General features: G+C 39.0%; 1 protein-coding gene and 1 non-coding gene across 2 annotated transcripts; both read right to left on the reverse strand.

Moving 5' to 3' along the window:
- Window positions 1–2,496: 2,496 nt before the first annotated feature.
- kpnb3 (karyopherin (importin) beta 3) lies at window positions 2,497–15,423 on the reverse strand. Its single transcript, XM_065254135.1, has 25 exons — window positions 15,266–15,423; window positions 12,498–12,578; window positions 11,023–11,215; window positions 10,843–10,945; window positions 10,603–10,699; window positions 10,408–10,512; window positions 9,720–9,842; window positions 9,273–9,393; window positions 8,826–8,913; window positions 8,522–8,628; window positions 7,943–8,067; window positions 7,594–7,857; window positions 6,998–7,216; window positions 6,826–6,909; window positions 6,613–6,745; window positions 6,407–6,528; window positions 6,214–6,310; window positions 5,926–6,098; window positions 5,720–5,831; window positions 5,445–5,500; window positions 5,232–5,354; window positions 4,215–4,434; window positions 3,694–3,922; window positions 3,482–3,623; window positions 2,497–3,410 (listed from the first exon to the last, which is right to left on the reverse strand). The coding sequence occupies exons 1-25, from the start codon at window positions 15,341–15,343 to the stop codon at window positions 3,324–3,326; spliced, it is 3,282 nt and encodes a 1,093-aa protein (XP_065110207.1). The 5' UTR covers window positions 15,344–15,423; the 3' UTR covers window positions 2,497–3,323.
- On the reverse strand, window positions 9,533–9,672 carry LOC135736163 (small nucleolar RNA SNORA84). The gene has a single exon (XR_010527817.1). It is a non-coding gene; the product is annotated as a small nucleolar RNA SNORA84 (small nucleolar RNA).
- Window positions 15,424–17,310: the final 1,887 nt, after the last annotated feature.

The following is a 17,310-nucleotide window of genomic DNA, read 5'->3' on the forward strand; positions in this document are numbered from 1 at the left end:
CCAAAAATAAAAATTCTGTTATCATTTACTCGCCCTCTTGTTGTTGCAAACCTGAATAAAAGTATTTGTTGTGCTGAACAGAAAGAAGGATATTTTGAGCAGTGTTTGTAACTGAATTGTTTTGGAGCACCATTGACTTTACATTATTTATTTTTTTCTACTATGGAAGTCAATGGTGCTTCTGTTTCTTGCTTTATTACAAATATCTTCACTGTAAACAAATTAAATGCATCAAAAAGTTAAAACAACTTGGTTTTGCAAATCAATTCAACCTACTATTTTAAGTTTTGACCTGTGATAAATTGAAATTGTTTAACTTTTTTTTTTTAAGTTGAAGTAACAAAAAAAGCATTTTTTACAGTGTTCCTTTGTGCTCAGCTGAATAAAGAAATGTATTCAGGTTTGTAACAACATAAGGGTGAGTAAACGATGACAGAAATGTTCTTTTTGGGTGAACTGTTTCTTTAAACTAGGTGAAAACCTGTCTCTAGTAATATTTTTCTTGTGAGATCTTTAAGTTTAATGAATTACATTTTCACATTAGACAGATGCAAAATGGCTTTACTTCACTTTTATCCAAATGACTTGGTCCACTGAAGGTATGATAACATTGTTTTCTGGGAAAAATGCAGGCTGCATCTACTGTAAATGAAAACATTGGTTCAAACCAAGGGAAAAAATACTGTTAAAGAAAGTGTATACCTTTTAATGCACAGTAAATTGCTTTGGATTAGGGTGGCAAAAGGGCAGAAAGTTTCCGTTAATTTCCGCCAACTTTCCAAGAAAACTTAATCTTGGGAATTTCAGAAATATTCTAAATTGGAAATTTAACGGAAATTTATGGGAATTATTTGTAAATGTAGGGAGATTTATATAAACTATATCATTAAAGAAACATTTTGTATACATTTTAAGGAATCCTGATACTTCCTTTCATCAAGCCTGGATTTATTTGATCAAAAACCCTTCAGAAATCATTCTTATAGGAACACACAACACAAGGACGTTTCAAACAAATTGATGTAAATGACATGAATACACACAAAGATGGACATTTTGATATTATTTTGTGTGCATGATTCAAGAAATGATGTGTGTGTGTTATGAAATGATGCAAGTACATGCAGGGGGCGTGGCCTCAATGGCTCTTCAGTAGTGCTGTGTTGTGTGCATGTGACTGATGAATGTACATACAACTGAAATTGCATAAAATCTTGTTTTAAACAAAACTATGCAGCAAGATTTACCAATTTAAGTTCCCTGTTATAGGCAACTCTGCTTTTTTCAAACACCCAGTTTATTCCCATATAGTCCCATGGAAGGTTTCCAGCATTGAAAATTCCCAAAATTTTGCAACCTGGATAAAAGCTCATTTACTTTTACAACACAATATAATAAAAAAAGGCAATTGGTCATCACAACTTGTTTAGGATTATAAAAGCACCATGGGGTGGTTTCCCAGACAGAGATTAGACCAAAATAAATGTAATGGGTGTCCAAATTGAAAACAACTTGCACTGACATATCTTAAAATACACCAGTGTCCTTTGTTTTGCCTCAAAATGCACACAACTTATTTTTTAGTAAGCATGTTTGCTAAAACTAGTTACATTTCCCAATTAAACTAAGGCCTAGTCCTGTCTTAAAATGCTTACAAATTTTCATGTTGCATAAAAAATTGCCCCTTGGGCTTATAATAAACTTGAACCTAAAATAATCCCTGTCCAGGAAACCACCCCCATGTGTCAATTTAAACCAGTTCTTAAACTTGTTGGTGTGCACCCCCATGCGTCCCTTTGCAACGTAAAATGATCTCAAACAATAAAACGTAACAAATGATACAATGCAGTGTTGTATAGTAGCCCTATTTTTCTTTGGTTTAATTACGTACAATTTGTTAAATTAATGTATCCATGTCATAAAACTGGTGGCACCATCTCACACAACAATTTGAAAACCACTGACTATTCTGTATCAAGACATTTCACTATAAACAAAAGCATTCAAATTAAAAACTATCAAAATTAAAAATGCACACAAAACAGTTTTAAAGGAATTAGTTTATTCAGCAAATCATATTTGTTCACATTAAGGATAGGCTCCTGCTTACGAATGTCATTATGAATCCGGTCCACATTTCTTTAAGATTTTTGACTGGGGATATGCGAACGTGCACCTGTCCTAAACATCATGTTGAGTTTGTCCAGCCACTTCAGAAAATCTTGTGCAAACAGACTTCAGAGCTTTTTAAGTAAACTCCAGAAATGTTGTACTTCACATTAACATGTTGTCTCTATAAAAAAAACTGAGAATCTCTCATCTCAAATACTTGCTTTTGTTAAGTGACAAAGTGAGCACATTTGTATTACAAACACTATATTTTGATAGAAACAAGCATTTTTTTGTTATTTTGCTAAAGAAATCTTTTTAATGAGATCATGTTTATATTGAGAGGCACAGCAATCGGATTTAAATAACCAAACCGGACAGCACGGCTACGTGTTATCAGCATATGCAAAGTTTAATGGAACATTCTGAAACAAAGTTTATCAGATCTTGCAGCTTTAATACTGAAAGTGATTTAAAATGATTAACCAGGATAGATTGCATATCATACAGATGTAACGAGGACAAGTAACGACCCATAAACCAACTTGCTTAAGACTCCCACATATCCGTTAAATCAAGACTCCTGTTTGTCCTATTTTTATTTCATTGCATGAGCCAATAACAGATCACACAGATAGCATCAGAACACACGGCCTCGCTCCCAAACATCACAACCAGCCACTGAGACCGGTGCTAAACAAAACAAACCAAAACCTGGAAAGTAGAGCGAAAAAGTGAAGGTGTGGCCGCTGCCGTTTCAGTCCATGTCCCCTACATCAGACTGATCCATCTCTTAAGTTGGAAGAAAAGCCCTACGGGAGTTGGACCGACCCCTAAATCAGTTTCACAAGGATCAGACAGACACATTAAACTGTGACAAAATGACTGAGACAAACCCTCATCAGGGAGAAAAAGCACAATTTCTACACCAGAATTTCTTAAATCTAAGATTGATGACTGTTAGTTTAGTTTTCCTACTCCCATGTTCATTGATGAGGGTTGGCCAGCACTTTTTGGGATGAGACACAAACACACGCCGGACCCTCCGCCCTACTGTCGAGTGGATAGAGAAGACTTGAAGATCTTAAGAGGCCAGACAAAAACAGTTCTTCGCTCAAAAACAGGGAAAGGGCCAAAATCTAGATTTTTAGGAATTCCAGGTGTAAAGTTTTTCCTCAGTAGATGGGCTGATCCTACAGGGTTAAGGCGTCGACTCAAGCCGTGTTCAGAAGATCCTGGATGGCCTTCTGTTGGTTCTCATTGAGAGCTGATACACACTGCGTCCACAGTCCTCCAGACACCTGTGAACAACACACAATCAGCCACGTTCAACTCAACAGATTCATTTAGTATGATTTTACATAAAACTTACTTGTACTTGACGGATAACGTTAGCCAATCGTTTACTGCAGCCGTCTTCACTTTTGATGGATTCGTTCACAACACCGTCGGCGATGATGCTAAAAATCTTGGGAAGGTTTGCGTTGTCCGGTCCGAGAACAATGGGATTGTTGCTGTTAGAAAGACAATTCGTCAGCGCTAAAAATCACAACAGCCTCCAGAGTCGATAATTCAATACCTCACCTTTCGATAAGATCGCACAGGTAGTTAAACGTGTGGACCGCTTCCTCTTTATCCTCGTTGAGCGGCAGCCACGACAGCCAATGAGGAAGGACCTCGTTAACGTTGACACACTCGGGCCGGTACTTCATGACTTTACCCACAGCTGAAATGCAGTTCTCTGTAGCGTTGGCGTTTTCTTTCGCTCTGGACTCTGCTGCTTGAATCACACCCACCAGAAGAGGGACGGCCTCTGAAGACACACACGACATCATTAAATGTGACTGAAAACGTCGGTAATTGTGCACAGCTTGTGAGGTTCAATGATTTTTTCATAATCGATTAATCAGGTGATTATTTTCAGATTAATCGACTAATCGGATAAAACAAAATAGCAAAAAAGCTTAATATTTGCCCATAACAAACTGTAACATGTAGTTACACAACAAAGTTAAACTCCTAGGGTTGGGCCTTCTTTCTATTGACCAATCCTCAGTAAAAGCTAACAAAATAACAAAAAAGTTAAAACTAGAAATACACCTCACCTGTGAAGGCAGGCCTGTAGTTTTCTCCTCCAAACTGAGCCATGACACCGACGCCATACGCAGCCGCTTGCCTGACTTCCGGGCTCGAGTCACATAGGGACTGCATCATGGGCCGTAAGAAGTATTCGGCGTATTTAAAGGAAGAGGGACTGCAATGCTCAACGATGTCATCGAAAATACACAAACCCCACTGCCTGTCTGCCCAAGGTCTGTGCGGACACTGAAAAACACGAGACAAGAACGTTACAACAGTTACAGGCAAAATAAATATCAATGCTAAGGCAATACAGTATAGTATAAAAATAAAAGTATACACTATTAGTCAGTGATTGAACTCATTAACTGACGCTGTCTCGTAAGTGAGACACCAAAGTTTACTTTAATATTTTGCATGAAACTTTAAAATCTATCACAACAAACAAAAAATATCGTTGAAAACATTCAAGAATGCAGTTCTCAATTCAAAACCTAATAATAATAATAATAATAATAATAATAATAATAATAATAATAATAATAATAAAGCAGTGACTGTAATTTATTAATTTGTGACAGGAGTATGCAGAAAACCGTTGACACCTAGTGGTCGTTTTTGGTAAAACCACTAAAAGTGTAACAAAGCTCTTTTTGTGAAAATTTTATGTATCAAAGATGTACTTTATTGCATTATTTTTAACAATTATTTTTATTCAAAGTTTTTCAAGGAAGCGTCTGGGGCGTACCATGTACAGCACAGTGATATTTATCAGGGTAATTTGAAGGTGTACATCAGTTTTTGACTCCCTACTCAAAAAGAGCTTCACCAGTTAAGGGTTTATGATTCAGTAGGCGTAAACCTCTGTGCATTATGGGAATTCTCTAGCCACTGAATGTACATTCACTATTACAGTGCATTTTGGGGTTGTATTCACCATAATGTCCCCTATAATTTCTGATACATCTATAAAAATGTCTGTCTCTAAAATAGTGCACTACATGTGGTACAGAGAGTCTAGGTTAGGCCGTAATTACACTCACGATCAGATTGACGATCAGCTGTAGCAACTGCTCAAACCAAGGAAGAACTTTCTCTCTGTAACTGCTGAAAATCGAGTGCAAGATGTCCGACACTTTGGTCAGGATATAGACGTCGTTCTCATCCTGAAACACAGACAGAGAGGTAAAAAACCAAACTCTTTATACATGAAAAAAAAATCCTCAGTGAAGAGCACATGATGATGAGAGACTCACTTCATCTTGTAATGTTTCCTCCACCTGCTCATCGTAATCTTCATCTTGTCGCTTGGCTGCAGAAAATAGAGATCTGTTTTAAATCCATAACATCTACAATCTGATCTCAGAAAAATGAGATGAACAACAAAAATATTAGCAATTTGCTCAGTGTCCTCAAAGCTAGAAGACAAACTACAAGCTACAAAATTCAAATCCAAGGGTTTGCCAATCAGAAACATCCATCAGCTGCTAATGATCATGTGACGTGCAGTTCAGGTTCTGATGTCACTCACCCTGTCTGAGCTCCTGGTTTTTAAAGTGCTCCTCTAATTTGGCTTTAATAATTCCTCCCAGTTCTTCAAAATGCTCATTGTTCAGGCAGCCGTCTCCCATCAGCTCGATACACTGGGAGGGAGATTTCATTACAACAGTGCACAATTTCAATCACCAAATCAATAAATAACTCTGTGCATGTCTAGTAGTTTGTGAAGGTAGTTACCTTGGCAAATGAATGCATGATTTCTGACAGCACATCCGAGTCGGGCTCGGTCCCGATGGCTTTGATAAGGGCGTCACACATGAAGAGCCACATCTGCGTGAGGTACTCTGGACCTCTGACACGAGCGCACTCCAGCAGGAGAGGCATGGACTCCGCGGCGGCAACACGCACACGTAAATATCACGTTAAAGAACAACCAATGAAACATAACATTATGACCTAGATACTGAGAGATGGGTGTCGAACCAAAGCCACTTCAAAATATTCGAAACGGTGGATAAAGGATATCATCATGAAAGTAGAACTTCAGCAGAGGAACCATCAGCTTGACAACCTGCTCCGTGTACTCCACAAAACCTTCCTTCAGCTCTTTAGCGTAACACACCTAAAGATTAAAGCATAAACAGCATAAAAATCTACATAAAGTAACATCACCGCTGGCAACTTGGTGGGTTAACAGTGTATGTTGAGATGGTCTCACCAGCATCTGACAGGCTGTGGCCTTCTCCTCCAGTCCTGCGGTCTTGATACCAAAACTCTGCTGGTCTCCAAGATTCACAAACTCCCAACCATCATCTTCACACATGTTCTCCATGTCCTGTGCTGTAGGAAAAATGAGAACAATTAAACCAGGACTATATAAAGAGAACACATGCACGCAGGTTTTCAACATGTTACATCGCTTACTGTCTAGAAGAGCCACTTCAGGTTTGATAGATGCCGTCTTCATGAGAGGTCCCATCACCACAGGCAGGTACTGCTGAAACTCCTTCCCCAAAATCTTACACATGCGAGCCCAAGCGGAGATCATGTACGAGATCTGAGGGCGAAACAGATGAATGAAGGTCTGCCGCTGACACAGGGATGTGACACACACACAAAATTTGTGTGATGGGTTACCTGTGGGTCATCATCCTCCAAGTCATTGAAATCAGTCTGTGTCTTCAGAAGTAACTGCATCACGGCTGAAGCGTCAGGCATGAACTACATACAAAAATAAACGTCACAGGTTGGCAGATGCAACAACTATCAGTCATCTGTAGATCAGCACAGATGATCGGTTTAAACTCACCTTCTCTTTACCCACAGCAAGACCAATCAGACTGATGCATTCGATGGTCTTTCCTCTGAGTAGGCGGAGCTCTTTTTGAATGGCGTTCTCTACGATATGTTTGAGAGAGGGCATAAAGAGATCATAGTAGGGGACAAACTTCTCCTCTGCAGTGTCAGCAACTGAGGCGATAGAGGTCACCACCTGTTCCAGGACCAGTTTGGTACCCTTCTGGATCAGCTAGAGGAGAAAACCCAAAATTAACTATTCGGATTACAAAGCAATATTAAAAACAGAAAGGCTTTTCACATGCACAATATATGTTGAGCACACAAACTCCACAACAGATGAACTCAAAACTGTAAGAGCATCTAAATTGAGGGTCAATTCAATTCAATATCACATAAAAAAATGAAAGCTAATCGATTGTAAATTGAAGTTGAATAGACCCCAATCCAGATCCAACTAATCTCACCACGTTTACTTTGTGCACCTAACAGAAGACAAAAAATACAAAACGAAGACACGGTAACTGAATGTAATTCATAAAGCAAAGCATCATGGGACACATACAAATGCTCTTAAACCAAAGCAATGAATGCGAATAGGCGCAATACCTCCTGAAGTTTGGCCACCATGATGACATGCAGATGTTGGACGAGGCTGTCTAGATACGGCACGAGCAGCGTTTTCGGACAGTCCTCTGTAAAGTTAATGAGAGCGGCGGCAGCGTGGGCCTGAACGCGCGGGTTCGTCTGATCCTCCATCGTCTGCAGGAGCGCAGAGATCACCTTGTCGTGGAACTTCTTTTGGAAGGTGGGCGCAAAGTCTGTGGCCATCTGTCCGATAGCATTGCAGGCAGCGTAGCGAACCCTCGGATGCTGTTGGGTTTGCAATAAGAGACAATTTAGCAAATATGCATGCGACTCCACCGTTAGAAATAGAGATCATATAAAGGGTTCCTACAGGATCCTGGCAGAAGAGAAGGACAAAGCTGACGATCTCATTCAAAATGGCCTCCATCTGTTGGTGGCAGCCCTCGCCGATAGCAGACAGAGCCATCAGACCAGCGTGCCTGTACTTCCAATCGGCTACGAGGAAAATGGCAGATAAACTCGTATGAAAACGTGTAAATGCGCTCTAAATTTTGTAAAATAAGACCACGGATAAACAGACAAAGATGACCGCTGTTGATATCTTAGGTTTATGACTAACCAGGTAACCACGTAAAAGGCATATTCATACCAAGGAGGATATACACAAGAACCATATTAGCATTTATTTGATTTAAATACAGCATTTATAGGTGTTGTGTGTCAACTTTCAGCAGCTTCTAAAGGTGAGATTGTGAATCGCAACCAATAGCCAATTAAAGTTATCGTCTTTATTTGAAATAGAATTTGGCTTTGTTTACACAAAGTTACTTTGGATAAAAGCTATTGCTAAATAAATAAAAATTTACATTGAGGAAAAGGACACAAAGTGTGTTTCAGTATGACATGCAATGTATTTTCTTTGTAATTTACTTCATAACACGTTACTTACGGTTCTGTAACATCTGCATGATGTGTTGTTTGATCATGGGTAGGACGATTTTTCCTCCGAGGCCACATGCGATTCGGTCCAAAGCGCTTTCACCTGCCACTGCATTACTTAAGATCAGAAAAAAAAGTGCGTCAACCTCAAAAAATATCCAGTGACAGGCAGTGAAACCTCATTATAAAAGATCTCTGATAAAAAACAACTTGCATTACAATTTGACCAAAAAAACTACACTACTCACTAATAAGGCGCTCTGCCCATGTAGACAACAGAAAGCGAGGCAGGTTTTCATGACAATGATACTGACCTGTCAAAGTCATCGTCCTCCAGTTCATCAGCCAAAGCCCAGTTCTCATCTTCCTCCAGATCCACCATCATACTCAACATCTGTGGCACTGAACAAACAAAACATTCAAAATAAAGCCTCCTGTGACCCTACAACCACAGGACTTATGGAGAACCAATTGACAAAATAATGTCCGTAACAATGTATCAGATTTCATTTAAAGTTGTTGTGTGTAAATGTTTAGAGGCATCTAGTGGTGAGACTGTGAATTGCAACCAACTGCTCAGTCCACAGATCACCCCTCCCTTTTGAAACACAGAGAAGCTACAGTAGCCACCAGAGGACAAACATGTCATCACCTGAGACAATGTCATGACAAAACGCACTCTGTAGAAGTGTTTGTCCATTTAGGGCTACTGTAGAAACCTTTTTGCTAATTTTGGTTTAAATACACAAAGCACATCTCACCGCTCTGAGCGACGATGTTGGTGTGTTTCCTCAACATGGCAGCAGCAGTCTCTGACAACGTCACGATCACCTCCAGTGCAAGCTGTCTCTGCATGTTTGTCAGATTTGTATCTGCACATAACTGAATGAAGGCAAAAAAATATTTAAACATCATGTTAAATATGCCATAAAATTAAATGTTGCATGTTAAAAATCAAACAGCACTTTGCCACCGGTGCATGCAATCTTATTTCAGCTACATGCTTGTGACAAGATTTAGGCCGTGTTTCTGCAACCGGGCTGTGGAAGGTGCATAGAAAAACGTCAACTTCCACGCATTAAATCGCAGAGATCAATGTCTGCCTGTTAATCATAACCTCAAGGTCCAGCATGAATGAGCTGCCTTAAGGAACCACCAGGCAAAACCTCCACTATTTGAGCTTCAAGTCATGAGACGTTTCAATGCACCTTTAGACTGAGCTGCAGCGTGGCCTCCAGGTTGGGTCTCAGGTATTTAGGAGCCGTGTCTGCTATCTCCACCAATGACTTCAGGACAGAGTCGTCACCACGATAACAGGATTCATTCACAGCCTGATAACCAAAAAAATTCACTTAGTCAAAGAGCTGTTGCGTATTTAAGACTGTAGACATTTATAACTTTGTGAAGACAAAGGAATCACTTTTAAATAAAACTTAACCATTATACAAAATTCAAATGGTGACCAAAAGGGGACCATCTTAGAAAACCTTCATAGCAATAAAAACACGAAAGACAACTGCTGGTCTCAAAAGACTCCAAGCTTAAACGATTAGTCCATTTTCTTAAAAAAAACATCCAGATAATTTACTCACCACCATGTCATCCAAAATGTTGATGTCTTTCTTTGTTCAGTCAAGAAGAAATAAATTTTTTTGAGGAACATTCCAGGATTTTTCTCATTTTAATGAGAAATTTTTAATTAAAGTGAGAAAAATCTTGGAATGTTTTCCTCAAAAAACATGATTTCTTCGACTGAACAAAGAAAAACATCAACATTTTGGATGACATGTTGGGGAGTTAATTTTCTGGATTTTTTTTGAAAATGGACTAATCCTTTAACAACAGAGAGTAAGTGAAGGACAGCAGTGAGAAAAGCCAAAGCTAAAAGATCCTCACCTGCAGGATGCCAGGAAGAAGGTCGGAAAAGTGTTTCAACAAAGCTGCATTGCCCTCATTGGACAGGATGAAAGACGCGGCTGCACGCGCAGACAGGGTTCGAATCTGAAAACGAAGAACATAATGAACTTCATGTGGATAAAATTTTCTCAAAATTATTAAAGATGTTAAAATGAGGACATGCCAGGTGCTGACCTGCGGGTTTTCCTGATCCTGCATGCACTGCACTAACATGCGCTTGATGACCTCCATGTAATGCTGCTGCTGGTTACCAAAGATACCTGGAAAATTCCTGAAAACACCAGAAACAAACAAAACAGCTTTTATAAACTAAAATATGCAAAGTAGGTATAGAAGGAAAGATGAATTGTGAAAAGAGAAGTGAAAAGTGTTAAGTTCAAGACGAAAATAAATCTTAAATGCAGAAATATTTACCAGAAAATATGCAGTGCTGATTCTCTGAGGTTGACGTCCTGCGAGTTCACAGAATCAAAGAGAAACTTCAGGATCTCCGGCCACTGATTATTTCCATCATCATCTTGAGATGAAACAGATGATGTTAGATGCACATCCAAACTATTCTATAATTAATCGACTGATGATGTGCAAACCAACCAATGAGATTGCGAGAGAGCTCAGCAGCGATGTCGCAGATCTTCTTGCGGATGTTGGAGGAAGCTTCGGTTTGGATTCCAGCGAGCAGCTCCGTCTTGACGGCCGTCTGCACGTCGAGGGCCAGGCTGGGGTAGACCTCCTCGAAAGATGACGACAGCAGTCTCCGCAACAGTACGGCCGCCATCTGCTTAACCTTAAAACACAAGAAGTGTGATGCAGCAAACGCAACTCTTCATGTTCTTATTTCCTTTTTGAGACGAATATAACCTGACAATATGAATTTAAGACTAATGTGGTCTGCAGCTTTATTAAAAACAGTAAACAGTGCCTACAGTCAAATCCCCTACAGAGGAGATAAAAAACTCAAAGCATCCAGAGCTGGTACGCACATAAAGAAACCTACAGGTTTATAAAGAATGATTTAGAAGACGACTTCAAGTTCACCGTCCCACTCCAATTACACGCCTCTATAAATATCTTGGGTCAGGAGAGCGAACTGTGACACCAGGCAAAGCAAACAAATTAAATGCATTGAAGGAAAACTCCTGTTGAGTAATCCTGGCTAAATAAATCCAAAAGCATCCCTATGACTACTCGCACCCCAAATACCAACAACTAATGAACCCAATACTTCAATCTCTAACCCGCAGAAATAGTTTAATATGTAGCCCAATTTAGAAATCTGCTAAAAGGCAGAGGACCTGGCAATGCTGCTTTGCTTTTAAAAAAGCTGGTTGCGCTGAGAGAAGCAGCACATGATAAACGTGTAGCTTGCGCTGTATAGCACCTGACTTTAATTGTAAGCGCGCAAATGTCGCTGTATGGCGCGTCCAAGCTGTCCGACAGTGGGGCGGGAGCATGTGATGTCACAGACCAACTAATAGATAATAAAAATTAGTGGACAATGAATTTCATTTTCGTTCTTATCAATTAGTTGTTGCAGCCCTCGTGACATCATCGTAAATCAAATTCTCACAGGAAAAATGGAGGTTATCGAAGTAGTGGTGCTCTTGATTTTTATCATGTGGATGTTTTTACAGCTGAAAGGGAGTTTGGAAACTTGTACAACAAAGCAAAGATGACGGCATCACTTTGTTTGCTCAACAGCGCATGAGGTTCAGCTAATCTTGCCTTTAGCAATAACCCTGGTAGCGGTAGAAACATCACTTTTAGTATCAGTACGACACACATGGAAGTGATACAAAATAAAGTATCAGGTACAAAGTACTGTAACACCTAATAGCGAGTTGTACAGAGCCATACTATGCAATGCAAAAACACTTAAGAGTCACTTAGAGTCTTAAATGCTACAAGACAACAGCATCTTAGAAAACACAGTGTATTAAGAGCACTTAATGGCATTTATAGTGTGTATAAATATGGTATAAACAGCCTGCATTCAAACTGTAGGTCTTGATGGATGAGCAAACTAAAAGTAAAATCCCACATGACTATAAACCGAGAGTTTAACATACCTCTTCAGCAGCAGATGCATCACGGACGGCCTGCAGTAAAAATGTGATCTTCGTCTGTCCAGGGATGGTGTCGTACGTTTCCTAAGCGAGCAAAGACAAACAATTACTGGATGGTTGTATTTTACAAGACACCCAATTACTTTACCACTCTTAAAAGCTTATTTCAGTCGGGCTGGGTACAGCTTTTAAAGCAGTGTTTAAAAACAAAGCCGGCTCCATCTGTTTTAGGCAGACACAAGATTTTATATACACAAGTCAAAGTGATTCTTCGAGTCTGACTGCAGATGACAAATGGTTATGCATAACATATCAGAAATGCCAAGCCAGTAAAGAGGGGACGCTCACGTATCTTAAACACATCTCCATGAGAGGATTTCACATGCGTACAAGTTCAGGATCTATCACAACAAAGACACTAGGGGTGTAAATAGGACAGTTCATTGCGATACAATAAGAGTATCGATTATCTCTGCCAGTGATGCGGTATTTGCAGAAACATCAAACTTTTCTTCGATTAATTTATCGATACTTTAATATTGTGTGCCTAGTTAAACAGTTACATTTTAATTAACTCGCAAATGCAACCAAAATATATTATATGAACGTATAATTTAACTCTTTGAAAATGGCACAATCGCTGTCCCAATTGAGACATTTATAAACATCAAACTAATACTTTTAAATAAAGAAAAATCAATAATGAGGGGAAAAACGTCAAATAAAATTTTAAAATCAAGCTTATGATGGCAACAGCCAAAGTCTTTAGTGTTGGTGCTGGCAAAGGTTTTCTGCCAATCTATCAATTTCCCAAATTAAAAATTTTCAAACCCACAATTTGCATCCAAAAGCAGTGACAAAGTCTTCTGCTTCTTTCGCTGTGTTTTCACTGCTACAACCACTTTGTTGCTACATTACATTACTTGCTGACCCTAGCAGATGAAAATAAACGTAAATGCGCACTTTGGCGGAAATGCGAAGATGGTTACGTCAAGGAATGAGGATGCAAAATGTCAAAATAAAGGTGCCTCTCATCGACATTTTAAGTTGCATTGTTAGAAATGTAATCAATGCATTGATTCAAATCCATGTATTGTTATACCCCTAAAAGACATGCAAAAAAAAAGTATAATGCTTTTATATGATTTTTAACGTCCATTTTTGGGTCAAATATGACATCACCCTATGCTCATCACTCATAAGGGTCACATGATGCTCAGGGGGTCCATTAAAGATGCTAGTGCCCAAAGTTGTTTGAATTGACACTGATTGTGGGACTTCATTCTTATAAAAAAAAAACCCTGCGGATTTTTGGGGGTTGGTTAGCCCTCATCCATCCCCTGTGTCTGTCTGAATCAGATCCCACGTCAGCATTAGCAGTGTACTGGCTGTGCATTGTCTATAATGAAGGAAAGTGCTGACCAATGGAAGATGAGCGTGATAAGACCCAATGTCCCATTTTGAGCCACATGAGCTCGGGTTTAAACCTCCTATGTGGCTTTGGAGCAGATAAAGAAGCTCCTAACAAAGGACACGTGCCAGAAGATCCCAGTTTTGGGGGGAAATTCAAGTTTCCAATGAAACTATTCATGCGAAAAGACGTGCATATAAATACAAAAAGCTGCAAGGACACAAGAGTTCATCCTGATGTAAATACACATCCCTTATCCAAACCCAAAGTCTTTCCATGACATGACAACATGAATGAACATCTTTTGTGAAAAGCTGTCCTGACCGCGTGAAGATGGGTGTAACGTTACTGTTTAATGACTGTAATACAAGACACGCCACAAAAGTAAAGATAAAGAGTTATTAAATATTCATCGCTATTCTGGGAAATTAAGTTTAATGGTGTTGCTCGTGATAAGAGATGCAACAGTATACGGCGTGTACACAAACTACTATTGTGTTTTATCATACACACAAATCACGAATCATCTGTTGTTATATGGCACAACTGAAATTGTGGCCTATTAGGAAAAAGTATAAACATATAACGGGAACAAACGATTAGCCGACCGGCCCGAGGAGAACAAGCCCAGTTTAGCAACACCTGCAACGGTTAGCCGCGTCACGCAAACAACGGCGCGCGTATGGAAATAAAACCCGGCAAAGCTCCTGTTAACAAAAACTTAACAAATTAGAGAACCAAGGTACTGTTTGAAAAATAAGCTAAACATATAAACTTGTATTATGCCGGTTTTCAACGACAGTTAGGCCACGTTGATCCGTAGCTAGCAAGTGAATCAATCGAGCCGGCTCTTTTTAAAAAAAAATCGATCGAACCGATTCATCAAGCACTTGTAACTTTTTCGACGAGTGTAGAAAATCATTGAAGTCGGAAACAATTGTAAAAGTGATTTAGAATAATAATAAATAATTTACTATATTTAGAATAAACGATTTATCTCTAGTTAACAAAATGCGAAACAAAAACAACAATTCGACAAGATCTTCGATATAATCTAAATTAAAAAGGTAAACATTTTAACAGAATTGACCGTAAATACTACACTCAAGTTTTCTATAAATCTCTAAAATGATTAATCTAATACATAAGCAAATCTGTTTTCAACACAAGTTCGTTGACGGTCGCGTCCGAAAGAACCGATTCGCTGAAAGGATTCGGATCCGCATAGCAGCAGTAGCGCGCGCTTCACACATGTGCTGGGCCACAGTGAGCTAAGCGGCCCGCGCTAAACTCCACGCGAACACGTCACATTTCTCCTCACAGATTCACCCTGAAAACATGACACAACTGAATTTCGTACCTCTGACTGCTTCCTGACGGTGTTGTCAGGGCTCATCAGGTTGCTCAGCAAGACGTAGAACTGCTGCTGCTCCGCCATCGCTGTTCGGTTCGGAAAGAGAGCAGTACCAGAGAAACGGGCAAATGAAAGCCGGCAGGGGAAGCGACCTCTGACATAGGCCTATAGACGTGATTGGCTCGTTGTGTCTTCTGACGGCGCCGCTGATTTGATGACGGTAGTGAATGGAATTAAACGAACGTTCTGATTGGTTTCTTGCTATGTCAGTCATGGTGACGCACGAATAATTGCACTTTTCTTTTTTCTATTGGCGGATGTTTCTGGTGGAACGCGGGTAAAATCACAGTGGGCGCGGACGCTGTCGAGCGCGATGATGTCATTGCAAAATAACGAAAGAAACGCGGGAAACGTTTGCAAGATTTAAGTTTTGTTTTGGATTTATGTTTTATTTATATATTTTTTCATTTTGGACTGATTTGGGTTTCAGCAGTAAATATCAAAAAGTTAAAACTTTAATTTAAATGTTTGGATACATAAGCTGTTTTGCAAGATATTCCCACATGAAAAATACCGTAGGATTACTAATACCTTATATATTAAACTGTAGTAAATTGCAGCATACTGTATAATATTATAGTAATTAGTTACTACATTTGTACTATACTATTCTGTAGTGAATTAAGCTATGGTAAAAACGATCGCAAATAGCAATTGTAAAGTGTACCATAGTAAATACTAAACACTTTTTTTCATAAGGGTTTGTGTTCACTGTTTTGTCCATTTAGGCTCTATTTGAAAATATAAATAAAACAAATAAAAAAAATCTGTATCTTATGCAGCTCAATGTGTATATTATTGTATGATCACGTTGAAGACATGGCTTAAGTTGACCACTAGAGGACACTAGAGAAACTCATTCATACAGTATACTCATACACTACACAGTGACCTTAGTAATGTATGAACACTTAAGTCACATTTAAAAGTGTCTGCTCATCATTGGATTAAATAAAAAAAAAAACATGTTTCGGGTTTATTATTGTCTGTACATATTTATATTGCTTCAATATTTTTGATCAAAACAGCCCTGTGCTATGGGTTCAGACTGAAGCCCAAACAGAGACAAACCTGTATGCATTTTAATAAAACGACCCAATCGAATTCACAAATTATATAAAAGATAGTTTTTTTATTTGGACTGAAAGGATTTGGAGTTAGGCCACATCAACTGAAAGACAGGGGATCGCTTGGGTCTCCCACGACCCTGTGTGATGAGAAATGAGATTTGGAAATTGCCATGAGTTTTTTGGCAGTATAGTCGAGTCCCTCTGGGGTGCTTTGGAGAGGAACCAGAATGGAGTGGAAATAGCATCACTGGAAAAGATAGACATGTGCTTGATAGAAATACCCCTCACTTCAACAGAATATAAGTTATTGAACAAAAATCATCATATATTCAACTGAGTTTATAAATCTACAAATTTGCATGAATTACCTCTGTACTTTTAACACCTTACATTTAGTAGAAAATATGGGTGGTAGCCTACACCCCAGAACATCAAGCAACAATGCTGGTTACCATGCAGTCAGAACACCTTAGCAACAGCATAGCATCGCCTCGGCAACCACCCAGCATCATGTCAGTAAGTTTTACACACAACATCAGTCAGTAAATGTAAAAATCCAGTTTGTCATTTTTATATGCTGGGGTTTGATATGTTCAGTCCACAGCTGCCCAGAGGGGATGCTCTCTAATGTGTATCATATAAAGTCAAGTGTGTGCAATGTATGTGGGTGTATTCTGAAGAACAGGAGGTAAAGTATTTATAGATGTGCAGTGGTTATTACAAAAGTAAAATGCTGTAAATACACTTGAACAATTTATAGCACACCAAGACAGTACACTGATGTATACAAATACACTAAAATACTGAAAGAAGTGTTAAAAAGCCCAAAACACTTAAACTAAGAAGTTTTAGTGAGATTCACATTGTACAAATTATTGCATTTTCATTTCAAATAGAGGTAAAGAGCATTCAAACCTTAAT

Source organism: Paramisgurnus dabryanus, chromosome 4 (genome assembly GCF_030506205.2).
Source record: "Paramisgurnus dabryanus chromosome 4, PD_genome_1.1, whole genome shotgun sequence".
NCBI classification, from domain to species: Eukaryota; Metazoa; Chordata; class Actinopteri; order Cypriniformes; family Cobitidae; genus Paramisgurnus; species Paramisgurnus dabryanus.

Coding starts and splice junctions, on each gene's coding strand:
- kpnb3 (XM_065254135.1), bottom strand. CDS start 15,343: ATGGCGGAGCAGCAGCAGTTCTACGTCTTGCTGAGCAACCTGATGAGC. Junction 6,746..6,825: donor TGGAGGATGATGACCCACAG/GTAACCCATCAC, acceptor TTTCGCCCTCAG/ATCTCGTACATGATCTCCGC. Junction 5,501..5,719: donor AAACCAGGAGCTCAGACAGG/GTGAGTGACATC, acceptor TATTTTCTGCAG/CCAAGCGACAAGATGAAGAT.